The sequence below is a fragment of the Periplaneta americana genome, chromosome 8, assembly GCF_040183065.1.
Source record: "Periplaneta americana isolate PAMFEO1 chromosome 8, P.americana_PAMFEO1_priV1, whole genome shotgun sequence".
In the NCBI taxonomy this organism is placed as follows: domain Eukaryota; kingdom Metazoa; phylum Arthropoda; class Insecta; order Blattodea; family Blattidae; genus Periplaneta; species Periplaneta americana.
The window spans coordinates 88,312,257-88,327,070 of NC_091124.1; the positions used below are offsets into that span (position 1 = coordinate 88,312,257).

Here is a 14,814-nt window from a genome sequence, read left to right on the forward strand (position 1 = left end):
TTGCAAACACTGAACGGGAATTCATTTCATAAACACTCGTACTAGTACTTCCCTTTTGTGTATATTTTGTACGAGATCACCCCTTCTTCCAGTCCACCCTATACTGAGCGCAGCTAATATCTGCATTCTGCTCATGAGCTGTGAGCCGGCTCACAGAGCGCAAACCTTGTTCAGGCCTGCTCTAGAGTCAGCTGTCTAACCATCTTCGCAAACAAATGTACATTGTCCCAAAAGAAAATGCATATTTATACTGGGGAAGTGGGACTTGCCACAGCTGAGAAGCGAAACAATGTGCCAACATAATATAATAGAATATAATATATTTAGGCTACAATTTGCATTTTTCGTTTCCTTATTTCTAGTTAATTTGATTTCTCATAATTTCATCTCAAGAATTCCCCTGTGCTACTCTGAAATTGTAGAATACTTTTCTGTCTTTAATATTGCTTCAAACATTGTCTTGTTGTACCACAAACTTCATTTGGACTTGACGGAATTTGAATGCGAATCTGAGGCATGGAAAGTCGACATTGAAGCCAATTGACTAATAGTGTGTCCATTAGCTTATGTTTATTTGTTTTTATTTCATCCTATTTCTTATAATTGCTTTTGGGTTATAGTTGAAGATGGAGCAATTTATCCATACAGTTGAGTAGAAATTACAGTAGCGTGCAAATTAATCCGAACAACGTAATTACTTATGCAAAAACACTCAAACGGGATAAAAAAAGGATCTAAGACATACCTCAGTAATCTATGTGGCCTCCCTTGTTCCTAGTAACAGCTCTGAGATGATTTGGCATGGATTCCACTAATTTCCCACAAATATTCTTCATTTCTTCATCGCGAAACCATACACCAATGAGGGCAGAAATCATCTTCTCCTTTGTAGAACAATCCATTTTTTGCATTCTTTTGCAAATTGACCACAAGTTCTCAATGGGGTTGATATCGGGTGAGTTGCCTGGCCACGGGAGTACCTGAATATTCTTCTTGTTGAAGAATTCTGTAGTTTTTCGAGACGTATGGCATGGTGCCAGGTCTTGTTGGAACACACCTCTGCCATCCGGAAATGATTTTTGCAGCTGGGGTATGATTCTGGTTTCCAATATGTGAATATATTTGTCAGAATTCATCATTCCCTTGATAGGTATTAATGCTCCAGGCCCTTCATGTGTAAAACAACCCCAAAACATTACTTTAGGAGGGTATTTGGGTGCTTGTTGGAGATGAGCTGCTGTTACTTTTTCGGATCCTTTCCGTACATAAGAAACACGGTGGCCGTGGACTTCGAAATGAGACACATTGGAAAAAAGTACATTCTTCCAGTCATTCACTGTCCAGTGTTGATGTAATTTTGCCCACATTAAGGGTTTTTTGCACATAACAGGGGTTAGCAGTTGCTTCTTAATAGGCTTACGAGCCCTTCGTCCAGCTTCCAAAAGCCTACGCCGCACTGTTGTGATGTGAATATTCGCCCCAGTGATAGCCATTAACTCGCGGGTTAAGTCGACAGCAATTAGTCTAGGATTTAATTTACTTTTCCTGACAAACGATCATCTGCAGGTGAAGTCTTCCTTTTCCGGCCACAGTTTCCTTTTTTTGTGGGGTGTGATGGATCCAGTCTCCCTGTATCGTTTTATGATCGAATTAACAGTAGCCAAACCGATGTGACATTCTGCAGCAATTTGCCTCTGTGTCATAGAAGAATGCTCTGCTAATGTTATAATTTTAGACCGTTTTCGTGGAGTTGTATCCATTTGTGAAGACGACAGAATGTACACAGGATTGCAGTATTAAGTCTTCAACACAACTGAAATGCTTATAAGTACAAAACGACAGGCAAAATGTCACATATTATAAAAAAAATAATGACGACAGACCTTCAACAATGGAATTACATGTACTACAGATGTCAATTAAAGCGGTATGAGCAGCTGTGAGGCCAACAATGACAGAAAATGTAAAAATATGTCGTGTTCGGATTAATTTGCACGCCACTGTATATGTTTCTACAAATAATATACAGCTTAGAAATGCATATTCATTCCTTGAAAGAAAAAATATATATTGTTGTTGTTGTTTTCTAATGCCAGGCATTTGACAATAATTTAATTTACAATTCATTTTAATATATCAATATGCCTGGTAAATTATTAATAAGTATTTAATGAATTTCAATCTTAAGGCATATAAACTTGCAAATGTTTATTTGCTATTTAATAACAATATATGAACGTTTTCGCCGTTTAGGGCATCTTCAGATATAACAAAACATATTATCTGGACCTATAATAGTATATTATGCAAATAACAAGGAAAATAGAGAACAATATATGTGATACATGAAATTCATGAGCTTTATGTAGATATAACATGATACAGGATGAATATTGAGATAATCTTTGAATTTGAACTTAGACTGGACGAATGTCTTATTTTATACATGTAGCTCATGTTACAATTAATATACAATGTTTAAAGTTTGTCAATGATGTTAATTTTAAAATTTACAATGATGATAATAAAATATTTAAAGTAATCATGGCTGAAAGTTGTCGTAAGTTACAAGATAGTATGCGTAGTTAATGTTTGTGTGTTTTGTAATTATTTCACTTAGAGAGGCCGTTGGCATTTGAATGAATGTTGTTTGACGTTGATGACTACTTTACAATTGATATACAGTGATTAAATTAGTCAATGTTAAAATTTAAATTTTATAATGAAGATAATAAAATATTTAGAGTAATCATGGCTGAGAATTGTCGTAAGTTCAAAATAGTTTTCGTAGTTGATGTTGTGTGTTTTGTAATTGTTTCACCTGAAAAATAGAGATTAAGAGATAATAATAAATGCAAAATATAGACAAGTTATTATATAGAAACGCAGATAATTATTACTGCTGCCGTAAAATCATTTACATATATTTGGTATTATAGCTCATCTAATTATTACTAATTATTACGAATTATAATATTGATCTTTCTATTAATTTTCAATGAATGATTAAAAGTCATACTTAACTCATAATTTATCTATTACGAAATTTATCGTACATTCCACTACATTCACAATCAACGAGCATTTATTCAATATCTCAACTGATTATACCCAACAACACAAACAACATTTTTAACAAGTAATCTTATAATAATAATTATCTGCGTCTCTATATAATAACTTGCCTATATTTTGCATTTATTATTATCTCTTAATCTCTATTTTCAGGTGAAACAATTACAAAACACACAACATCAACTACGAAAACTATTTTGAACTTACGACAATTCTCAGCCATGATTACTCTAAATATTTTATTATCTTCATTATAAAATTTAAATTTTAACATTGACTAATTTAATCACTGTATATCAATTGTAAAGTAGTCATCAACGTCAAACAACATTCATTCAAATGCCAACGGCCTCTCTAAGTGAAATAATTACAAAACACACAAACATTAACTACGCATACTATCTTGTAACTTACGACAACTTTCAGCCATGATTACTTTAAATATTTTATTATCATCATTGTAAATTTTAAAATTAACATCATTGACAAATTTTAAACATTGTATATTAATTGTAACATGAGCTATATGTATAAAATAAAACATTCGTCCAGTCTAAGTTCAAATTCAAAGATTATCTCAATATTCATCCTGTATCATGTTATATCTACATAAAGCTCATGAATTTCATGTATCACATATATTGTTCTCTATTTTCCTTGTTATTTGCATAATATACTATTATAGGTCCAGATAATATGTTTTGTTATATCTGAAGATGCCCTAAATGGCGAAAACGTTCATATATTGTTATTAAATAGCAAATAAACATTTGCAAGTTTATATGCCTTAAGATTGAAATTCATTAAATACTTATTAATAGTTTGACAATAAAGTCATTTGACCTCTTGTACTCCAATATTTTTCAAAGATATTATCATGACCAGCCAATGAAGCACAGATTTTGAGGTGTTCCGAATCCATTTCTTTGAATCCATTTCTTTGTTTGAGTTGCACAATGGGCAGTTAGGAGACTGATATATTCCAATTCTATACAGGTGTTAGCCAAACAATCATGGCCTGTTGCCAATCTAAATGCAGCTACAGACGATTTTCGTGGTAAATCGGGAATTAACTGTGGATTTTGATAGAGTTCCATTTTTTCCCTTGGGATTGTGTTATCAAATTTTGTTTGTTGAAGTCTAAGTATGTAGATTTAATAAATCTCTTCACAGAGTAATACGTAGATTTAGTAACAGGTCTGTAAGTAGCAGTGCTGCCCTTCTTTGCTAAAGCATCCACATTCTCGTTTCCCAGGATTCCACAATGGGATGGTATCCATTGGAATACAATTCTTTTATTGAGTGATATTAATTGAGAGAGCATTTTAGTTATTTCTGCTGTTTGAGATGAAGGTGTGTGTTTAGAGACTATTGATAGAATAGCTGCTTTGGAGTCTGACAATATAACTGCATTGCTAAATTTATTGATGTGGCATATAAGATTCCTGAGACATTCACTTATTGCAATGATTTCACCATCAAAACTTGTTGTTCCATATCCAAGTGATCTATAAAGTGAGAAGAGACAGCATGTAACACCTGCACTGGGATCTTGTTCTCTGGAGATCAAGGATCTGTCGGTGTATAAATGAAGCCAGTTTTGTGGAGGGTACCTAATATTGTCTCTAAAGACAATTGTTTCAGTATTTCAGTGTTTACTTCTGATTTCAGTATTTCTTCTGTTAAATTTAGATTATATTCTATATTTAATAGAGTTAAAGGGTTTGGTTTAATTTGTAAGTTTTCTTTTAAATTCGGGATAAGAAAAATAAGAAAAAAATATACAATGGCATGTTCGTAAGCTAATTTCAAAGTGATGCAGTATTCAGAAATAAAATTCATACCATTTATTCTGTTTTTCTTAAGTATAATTATTTTACTTTACTTTATATGCACTTTATTGCACTAAATCATGGGCAATGACACTGTCAAGCCCCACTGCAGTTGAATAAATAAATATTACATTATGGTAAATCTCGTCACAACAGTGAAATGTATCTTTCCTGCTTAGTAGAAACCGTGTTATTTGCATAATTACACAATCTTCAGAAGAGAGTTGTACAAAGCATAACATTTCAATGATTATATATATATATATATATATATATATATTTTTTTTTTTTTTTTTTATTTATATATCCAGTGCCACCAGGTTGTCTTTTCGACATTGATTTTAAATATTGTTGTTTATATTTTGTGATTTATTACAGGCTGCATACCAGAAAGCTGTTAGTAAGCTTGCTCTGTGTGAACAACAACTGAAAGAACATGCTCAAATGCATCAACAACAATTGCTTAGCATTGAAAAGGAACACGAGGAAAAGGTATTGGCTATGTGGTTTGATTTGGTGGCTTAAAGAGAGGACTACATGCATGGGTTTTCACAAAAATTTGTTTGGTGGAGTTTCCATTTTGAAAGGGAGGGATGGGATAATTATTTCAAATTTCTTTATTTAAAAAGTACTGTGGAAATTGTAGAAAAATTCCATATACACTGGAATTTTTAACTGCTGTGTTAAGAAAATTATAATAAAACCATTTTACAATAAATTTAAAATTAATATACACTCAAAAATGTAATTTGTTTATTTTATAATACTATTAATTTGAGACTATTTATATTTTTCCCAACTTGTGAGGTTGCCATATGACAAAGAATTATAAAAATAAGATTACAATCAATTTACAAAACAGAAATAAATCAGGAATTAGAATAACAATATGTAGTCATCAATATAAAAATTAACTTGATGATAGTCTTAAAAAAAAAAAAAAAAAAAGTGATACTAGAAAGGTACTTGAGGGCATGGCTAAAGATGATGTCTTAGCATGTAAAATTGATAGCTTCAGTGACTCAGTAGCTACTTCTTTTATGATGATAGTTGGTATTTGAAAACATTTACAGAAGAAAGGAGATGAGTGGTGATGGTTCCTCTTGCACCAGTAAACAGACCAATAGCTTCTATATCGCTGAGATTGTAAGCATTTTATAATATGGAATGGTCGGCTCATAGATGGATTTTTTTTCCCTCATCCACCCCCTCAGGTTGGCTTCTGTGAGGCTCAAACCTGATAGCTGGATCTACTAGACAGCCTTTCGTAGTACCAGGTTTAATGACAATAATATCGATTTGACATACACTGCTGTTTTCAGCTAATGTGTATAGTGCTTTAGCAAGTTTTGATCAGACGGTGTGATGTCTATAGTTGCGAAGAGTGTTTCCAAAAGGACAGGATCCCAAGACATGAGCAAATGTTTCAATCTCACTGTGGCATCATCTGCAGCAGATAGTCTTGGATTCTGCATGGTATGGTGCCCAAGGGTGCTACATTAGCTGTCATCTTGATAGGGTCTCTCCAGTCAGAGGTTGAGAGACCTTTGTGATAGCTAACCCAGCTATTGGCTGGGATGTAATCTTCATATAGACCCCTGTTAATATATGCATGCATATGCACTGCTTGAAAATTTTTTAACTTCATAATTTTGGATTGGTGCATAAGTTCGTAGCGTTTTTCTGTACTTTCATTTATTTAATAGTAAGTACTATAGTAACACAATGTCATTAACACCAATATTGTACTCACAATCCTCACTCAGTTGGTAATGTACCAGTACTCGCCTTCAGTGTCAATGACTTTCTGCCAATGTTCAGATAGGAGTTTGATGCCACGCCTGTAGAACTGCTGTGGTTTTGAGTTGAAGAAATCAGTGAGCCAAGTATCAAGAGTGTCTTCATCAGGAAAGACTTGTCCCTGGATGTGATTAGAGAGAGTGGAAAAGGTGAAAATCTGAATGGCAAGGTTGGGAGAATAGGAAGGATGCAGAACAGTTTCCCAGCCGAGTTCTTATATAACTGCTCTGGTCAATCTTGCCGAATTTAGATGTGCATTATCATGCAGTAACAACACTGAACATCCAGGTTGGATGGTCTCCTTAGTTGTTTGCTATGCACAGCAGCAATGATTGTTTGGTTCCTTGGTAACAATTCATGATGACGGATACCATTTTTGTTCCATCAGACGCACATGATTTTGTTTGGATGTGCACTGTCCTTTGCACGAGGGTTTGCTTTTTTTTGTTGGGCTTAGCCACACTTTCCTTTTCCTGATGTTGGCATACAGACACCATTTTTCTTCTCCAGTAATAATATTCTCAAGGAACGATTGGCTGACCTGTGACGGGCAAGCAATGACACATATATTGTTACACACTGATTCTTGTAATCCTCACTTAACACTCATGGTACCCAGCAACCCAACTTTTGCACCTTACCCATTTTATGCAAATGACGCACTATGGTTGAATGGTCACAATTCATGGCTTCTGTCTATCCCCGCGTTGATTGAGGGGGACTCATGAATAGGTTAATTTAAGTGTTCCTTGTCAAAAACTGACGGTTGTCCTGTCTGTGAATCATCTGATAAGTTAAATCTGTTTTCACAGAAACAAGAAAACCATTTCCTTGCCGTACTTTCAGCAATAGCATTAGGACCATACACAGCACCAATTGTTTTGGCCACTGCTGTTGCATTTGATCCTCGGTTCAACTTGAAGAGTAGAATGTGACGGAAATGTTCAACTTTCTTCACTTGACACTCCATCTTGTTTCGACTTCAAATATCTAGCTTGTGTCCAGAATACTGGACCACAAAACAGGTAGCTGTCCACACCTGTGGAGTAACAGCTAGCGCGTCTAGCCATGAAACCAGTGGCTAGAGTTCGATTCCCGGTTGGGGCAAGTTACCTGGTTGAGGTTTTTTCCAAGGTTTTCCCTCAACCCAATATAAGCAAATGCTGGGTAACTTTCAGTGTTGGACCCCGGACTCATTTCACTTGCATTACCACCTTCATCTCATTCAGACGATAAATAACCTAAGCTGTTGATAAAGCATCGTAAAATAACCTACTAAAAAAACAGGTAACTAATCAACAACAACAATGGAATAATGGACAGTAATGAACTTGCATTTCTACCAACTCGTAAAACAACAAATGATAACGAACTTATGCACCAGTCCAATAAATTGTATCTAATAAATTATAATATTTTCCCACGAAATGGTCTCCTTTTGTGATAGACATTTTGAAATTGCGGTTGGAATTATTTTGATTTAAAAAAAATGTATTCGAACTTCGTTTCTTTTATTTAAAATATTTTTTTCGCATAATTATAGGTAGCTTAGTCTGTTAAAGAAACTTTTATTTTTGTATTATCTATCTTTTGTTTCTCTCAGCAATTACCGGAAGAAAACCGACATGATAATCATAATTTTGTTGCACAATGAATTATCAAGTTTTTCAGTGCACAAGGAACCAGTGATGTTGAATAAATAGAAGATTTACAGCACAATTTCAGGAAAACTGTTTGCTTGTTCATTTGTCTTCAACAAGTGCAGATCATTTAAATTTAAAAATGGGCACACTAGGTTACTAACATGTCACATACTGCATGTCTTGCAACTTGTGTCATAAAAAAAAAAAAAAAAAAGATTGAGTTCAATGGAGAACTTATTTGGGAAAACCGATGAATAAATTTCTGTGAGTTGTACAAGAAAGTAAATGTGAACATTATTATTACCAAGCAAATTATTTACAATCATCTAAAGTTTTCAGAAGGGTGTGCATTAGTAAACTGACAATTGCTGTAATGTTTTGCAATGCTGTACTTTTGAAGGATTTTTATATAAGATTAAATAGGTTGAGACAGTATAGTTGTAGTAAGACATATTGTGCCATCAAGTTAAAATCTACTCTTGAGAAGATTGGCATTACAGGAACTTGCTGAAACTTTCTAGCAGGTAAAGGAACAAATCATGGGAGGAAAAGACTGAGTACAATGTACTGTTCACATTGCAGCTCTTTGTCTCAACAGAGTGAAATATGGAGAAAAGAGTGCAGAAGAGATATAGTATAATTAAGAATATCATATCTTGCACCTATTGCAGTAAGGTAGATGAATGTATATTTAATATTTTTAATAGATTAATTACCACTTCATCTGTGCTTCCTTCCTACTGATGTAGCATGTAACTTGCATTGCTGCCAGGTTTCATAGCTCGGATTTGGATGGTGTGTTAAGATCTCAACCCAAGAATAAGTACAGTGTTAAAAATACAATCCTTTATTGTAGTGGTGGGGTGTGCTTTGAAGACCTGTAATTTTGTCGCTAGTTCCGACTGTGACTGTGGTTCGAAAATCATAGCTCTGAGAAATCGCCATTTTCGCCCGATTTATGACTGATAGTGATATTGGCGACTGATGTATATGACAGCTTCAGACAACTGCAGGTCAGAAGATTCACACGAACTTGAAGAACAAGATAACTAGGATCCAATTAATTTTCGTCCCAATCTAAAGGTTAACATCAGCAACTCGATACTCAAGCTATAAAAAATACATCATAGAATACACTCCCTATATTCGTCCACAGATGATTTAATTAATCATTCATAAACATTCCTGGGAAAATATATGCACCTACACATCGCGATAACATGGCGTGTTTCTTACTTGCCCAGTAATCAGTATTGTTAATATGTATAATATTTATGGCATCAATATGTCAATTCACAACAGAGCGATAAACATAAACGTATGTCGTCTTTCGGCTTGTGATGGGGAAACATTGAAATGTTTGATTAAATATAGTGCTAATTTATAGTCCATATTGCTAAAGATTATTAATTTTAAAAATTTAACCCTCATTACTGATTTATATATCTCAAATAATTTAATGTTATACAATATGTGAAAGAGATGATTAAACGCATCACTGATTACCAGTTAAAGTAATGGTTTGGGTCTCAAAACAAAGATTTGTGTTGAGTACATTACAGATTGTATTACTCCTTTTAATTTTAATGTTCGGATTCAGTTTGGTTTCTTCCCATGTACATACTCCTGGTAAAGAACAGTTACATTCGTTACTTTTGTAAAATGGCCACGAATTGAAGACTTTAAGAATAGACAAGCTATAGCAACATGAAACTTCTACATTATGACTAATGATGACATTACCCTTGGAATGTAGCATGTATTGCCATCATCTTAATTGAATGACTCTGTGAATTCCAGGGCATTAGAACATTCGCAATCGCCAAGAATCGTCTGAAAACAAAAATCACACTGTGACAAAATCACTATTATATGTCACAGCGACATTCCTGGAGCTGTGATGGTAAAATGTTGTCACATCCCACATCTACTTTAGTGTATAATATGTTGTTGTTGTTGTTTCAATGCCTTGCATCTAGCAATGAAGCCATTAGCATTTGTGCTCTCCAATACTTCTGGGCTACAGTGTCTTCTGCAGATAGTGCATTGCAGGTGTTCAAGTGGCTCTCATTCATCTCCTCTTGACTGTTGCACAGGGGACACACTGGTGAATTTAGAATTTGTGGTTTATGTAAGTGGCTTGCCAAGCAATCATGTCCTGTAAGTGGCAACTGCTGTTTTCCGTGGTGCTTATGGGATTACTTCTGGGTTCAAGATTAGGGTGTTCCATTTTTTGTTTTCGGTATGTTTTTTTGTTTCCTCATTATGAAGGTGTGAGAATTTAGAATTGATTAGGCGCTTTACTGGAGTCATTGGCAAATTTGTCGTCCACACCTGTGGAGTAACGGTCAGCGCGTCTGGCTGCGAAACCAGGTGGCCCGGGTTCGAATCCCAGTCAGGACAAGTTACCTGGTTGAGGTTTTTTCCGGGGTTTTCCCTCAACCCAATACGAGCATATGCTGGGTAACTTTCGGTGCTGGACCACGGACTCATTTCACAGGCATTGTCACCTTCATATCATTCAGACGCTAAATAACCTAGATGTTGATAAAGCGTCGTAAAATAACCCAATAAAATAAAAAAAAAATTGGCAAATTTGTCGATTTCATTTGCTGTATTGTTGTGCCTTTTTTGGCAAGTGTATCTGCCAGTTCGTTGCCTTCGATCCCACCATATGTGAATTGTTTTGTTAAGATTTTGGAGTTGAACTAATATGTATCAATCCTTTATTTTCTCTAATTTTTTTTGTGGTGTTTGAGCATATTGCTTGAATTGCAGCTTTGGAATCAGAGGATTACTGCTTTATCGTACTTGTTAATTGAAAGATTCATTAATTGCTATAGAGCTATGTGCATTGCCATTATTTCTCCGTCATAATTTGTGGTGTTAAGGCCTGTTGCTTGATAAAATGAGAATAGTGAACATGAGACTCCAGCTCCAGTTCGGTGGTCTTTAGAAGATCCTTCTGTAAAAATATGTAACTATTCTTTTGGGGGATATTTTGTGTTGCTTGTTTCGAGGGCTAGAGCTTTCATTACATCTGTGGGTGTTTCTGATTTAATTACTACTTCTGTTAGTTGTAAAATGTACTTGAGCTGTATTGTATAATATGAAGAATGTTTATTCCATTGGTGTAGCATGGAGTTGGCGAGTTAGACTTGTAATCTGAGACTGCACGGGTATGGGTTTGAATCTTTCTTAGTCTGATTATCTGGTTAGAATTTTTTCCGAGGTTTTCCCAACTGTAAGACGAATGTCAATGAATCCCACAGCGAATCCTCACTTCATGTCATGTCAGGCCGTAACCAGTATTACACTGATGCTAGATGATCTCACTGTTGAAGTAACATTAAATAACTGATTAAAGAGTTTTATATTATTATTATTTAGGTATTTTATTGTCACCTTGCTTACTCAGTGGCTCACCTTCTGACAATTCTCTGTCCTCATCTTCACTGCTCTCATTACAAATTATTCAGCTCATTGTCACATTAGTTCAGGTCCCCCAGCATCGTCATCACCAGCTCAACAGCCCTGTGTGGGCCCTGGCCTTTCTTAAAATCTTCTGCTATTTCTCCCTGTTCATTGCCACTCTTCTCCAGTTCTTAATTCCCATCGTTCTGTTATCCTTTTGAACACATTCTTTCCAAATCTAGCTTTCAGCTAAAGCTTTCTGTGAAGCAGATTTGAATAATTTCAAGGGGAAAATTGTTGCAGGGCCAGGCATCGATCCCGGAACAATTTTTACCTTGAAATTATACATTCTTTCCATCTTAACTTGGGTCTGCCAACTTTCCTGATTCCTTGTGGCAAAATATTAAATATTTTCTTCATTGTTCTTTGATCACTGGCACATAGGACATGTCCAGCTCACTCGAGTCACTTGATTTCAATGAGTTTAACAATATCTGGTTCATTAAATAAATTGCAGAGTTCGAAGTTGTATCTTCTTCTCCATTCTCAATTTTCTTCTACCGGACCAGAAATATATCTTAGAATTTTTGTCACAAATGTACATAGCTGTCGCTCATCAAGCTTCGACAGTGGCCAGTTTCAGAGGCATACATTAGTACTGGCTGAGCTAGGACTTTATACATCATTACTGTAGTTTTCGTGTACAGCAGTCAGGATCTCAGATGTTTCCTTAGACTACAAGAGTTTTGTGAATTTGCTGGTGTTGAATATGCTAGACTTTTAAAACATGGTAATATTAACAATTAATATTTGAGGAGAAAAATTCGCTCTGGCGCCAGGGATCAAACCCGGGTCCTTGGTTCTACGTACCAAGCGCTCTGACCACTGAGCTACTCCGAATTCAAGCCACAGCACCGGACTGAACCCTCCTCCTTGAATGTTCCCCTTTTGGCCTGACTCCAAGTTAGGCATATATGTTGACATTTTATGTCCAAGTCAATTGCCATTATACAAGGGACGCACTCAGCTGAGTGACTTATTTGGCTGGGATTCTGCAGTTAAGTGCACAGTAATCTGTACAGAAATATGCACTGCTAGCTATGAGAATATTAAAGATATTTTTATTAATTTGTCCTACAGAATAATATCTGTATTATTGACAATTAATATTTGAGGAGAAAAATTCGCTCCTCAAATATTAATTGTCAATATTACAGATATTATTCTGCAGGACAAATTAATAAAAATATCTTTAATATGATAATATTAGTTTATCACTAAGACCAGATTTGCTGGATTGCAGTCCTATTTTATGTCACAGGAAAAGGCACCAACGTTCATGAAGAAACTTTTCAGTGACCCCCTTTTTTTTTTAATTGTATTTAATGTTTGTAAGTAATCAAGCGCATATGTTTGAAGAAACAGTAACTATTATTGAACAGGATGACATGACAACCACAAAAGTTTTAGTGCACATTTCCTCATTAAAAGAAAAGTAAGAGGAGAAGTTCCTTACTACTAAAGTGGAAAATTGCTTGTTAGATTTGGAAAAGTCTGGCAACATTAAAAAAAAAGAATTCCTATCTATGGCTGACACATTTTATAATGTATGTCTAGAATACTTTCAAAAATGGGAAAATTGTTATGGTGGGGTGGAAAATTTTCAGTGAATTCTTTTTCTAAGCACACCAACATGGTCAGATATTCGAAGTAGAATTGCTATGATTCCAGAGGAATTACTAAAGGCTCTCATCATATCTTATTCTGACCAAGAAGCAAACCTTTCAATCAGTGGCAGTGTGCAAAAAAAAAAAAAAAAAAATACTTTCTCAAGAAGGATGGAAAATAAAAGTTCCAGTGGCAGAGAAATGGATGCAGGTCTTTAGAAATAAGGAAGAAGGACAAATTCTCTACGATACTCTTCAGAAAGTAGTAGAAATGATGTTATGCATGCCAACCACATCTAATCCAGTAGAACGTGTATTTTCAATAATGAATAGTGTTTGGACAGAAGAAAAATTTCGTCTGTTAGTTTCAACATATTTTGTTGGTGATGGTGAATTTCTCTCATAGTTGTTCAGAGTTTTATGACATTATATAGAAAAACAAGGCTGTTTTTCGAAAAATTGGCACAGAGAAAAATACTTATGGCATTCTTCTACTTCAAATCGTCAACCAGAAGGCTCAACTACCAAGCAGTGAGAAGAGAGTTACAGTTATGACTGTGGCTAACGAGAAAGAAAGGCAGTGTGCAATGTCACATTCTTATTCATAACATGGCCAACAGTGAACAAGTTTATATATAAATGCACGTTTAACAGGAGTTTAATATAGCAATTCCTTTGTTTTTTAGAACTTTGAACATGTATTTATATTAGGCGATTTTCATGATGGCCATGGCTAGACCGAGATAATCATGTGAATCCAATTCGCACTGTAGCCTGTCTTTCTGGTTAGCTATAGTTACGACTATATGAGGTATGCTCATCAGATTTACTTAATATACTCGTAGTTACCTCATTAGTGGTGCCATGTTGGTATCACTTGTGAGGTTCAGACCTGTCTTGGACAGTTGACTAAACAAACTGTATACTAATATAGTACTCTACTGAAACCTGTTTAGTTGTGAAAACTGAACTAACATTATGGAGATTGGAGGTCGTAGCATTTTTATCTGTTGAAACCTTATTTTTAAATAATATAATGTATAATAAGTTTTAATTAAACCATCTATGCTTATCTTATGTTACAATAGTGAATTTTTAAATGTTATAAAGTTGTTCTTGTTTTATCATTGGCTTTATAAATAGAATGATTAACAATTCACATGGTATTTTAGTATAATTTGATAGCTCACTGTACAATACACTTTTTGCCCTCTGCATAAAAATATGTAGTTATGGCCAATTTTTGTATGGTTAATTCAAATATGACTTCAGTTTTTCTCCACCACGTACCGTTTTCTCAGGATTTCAATTCTATTTTTTGTTATTGAAATAAATTACCATTCATATGCAATAGGCAAAATTTTTGCTCTATTGATATTTCTG

At 34.7% G+C, this 14,814-nt stretch overlaps 1 protein-coding gene across 4 annotated transcripts in view; it reads left to right on the forward strand.

The window, feature by feature from the left end:
* Klp3A (kinesin-like protein 3A) overlaps positions 1 to 14,814 on the forward strand; it is a 177,403-nt gene that overhangs the window by 118,262 nt on the left and 44,327 nt on the right. For all 4 annotated transcript variants that reach the window (XM_069833219.1, XM_069833220.1, XM_069833218.1 and 1 more), the window contains one exon: positions 5,286 to 5,399. In XM_069833219.1, coding sequence (XP_069689320.1) covers positions 5,286 to 5,399 — 114 coding nt within the window. The remainder of the gene's footprint in view (positions 1 to 5,285; positions 5,400 to 14,814) is intronic.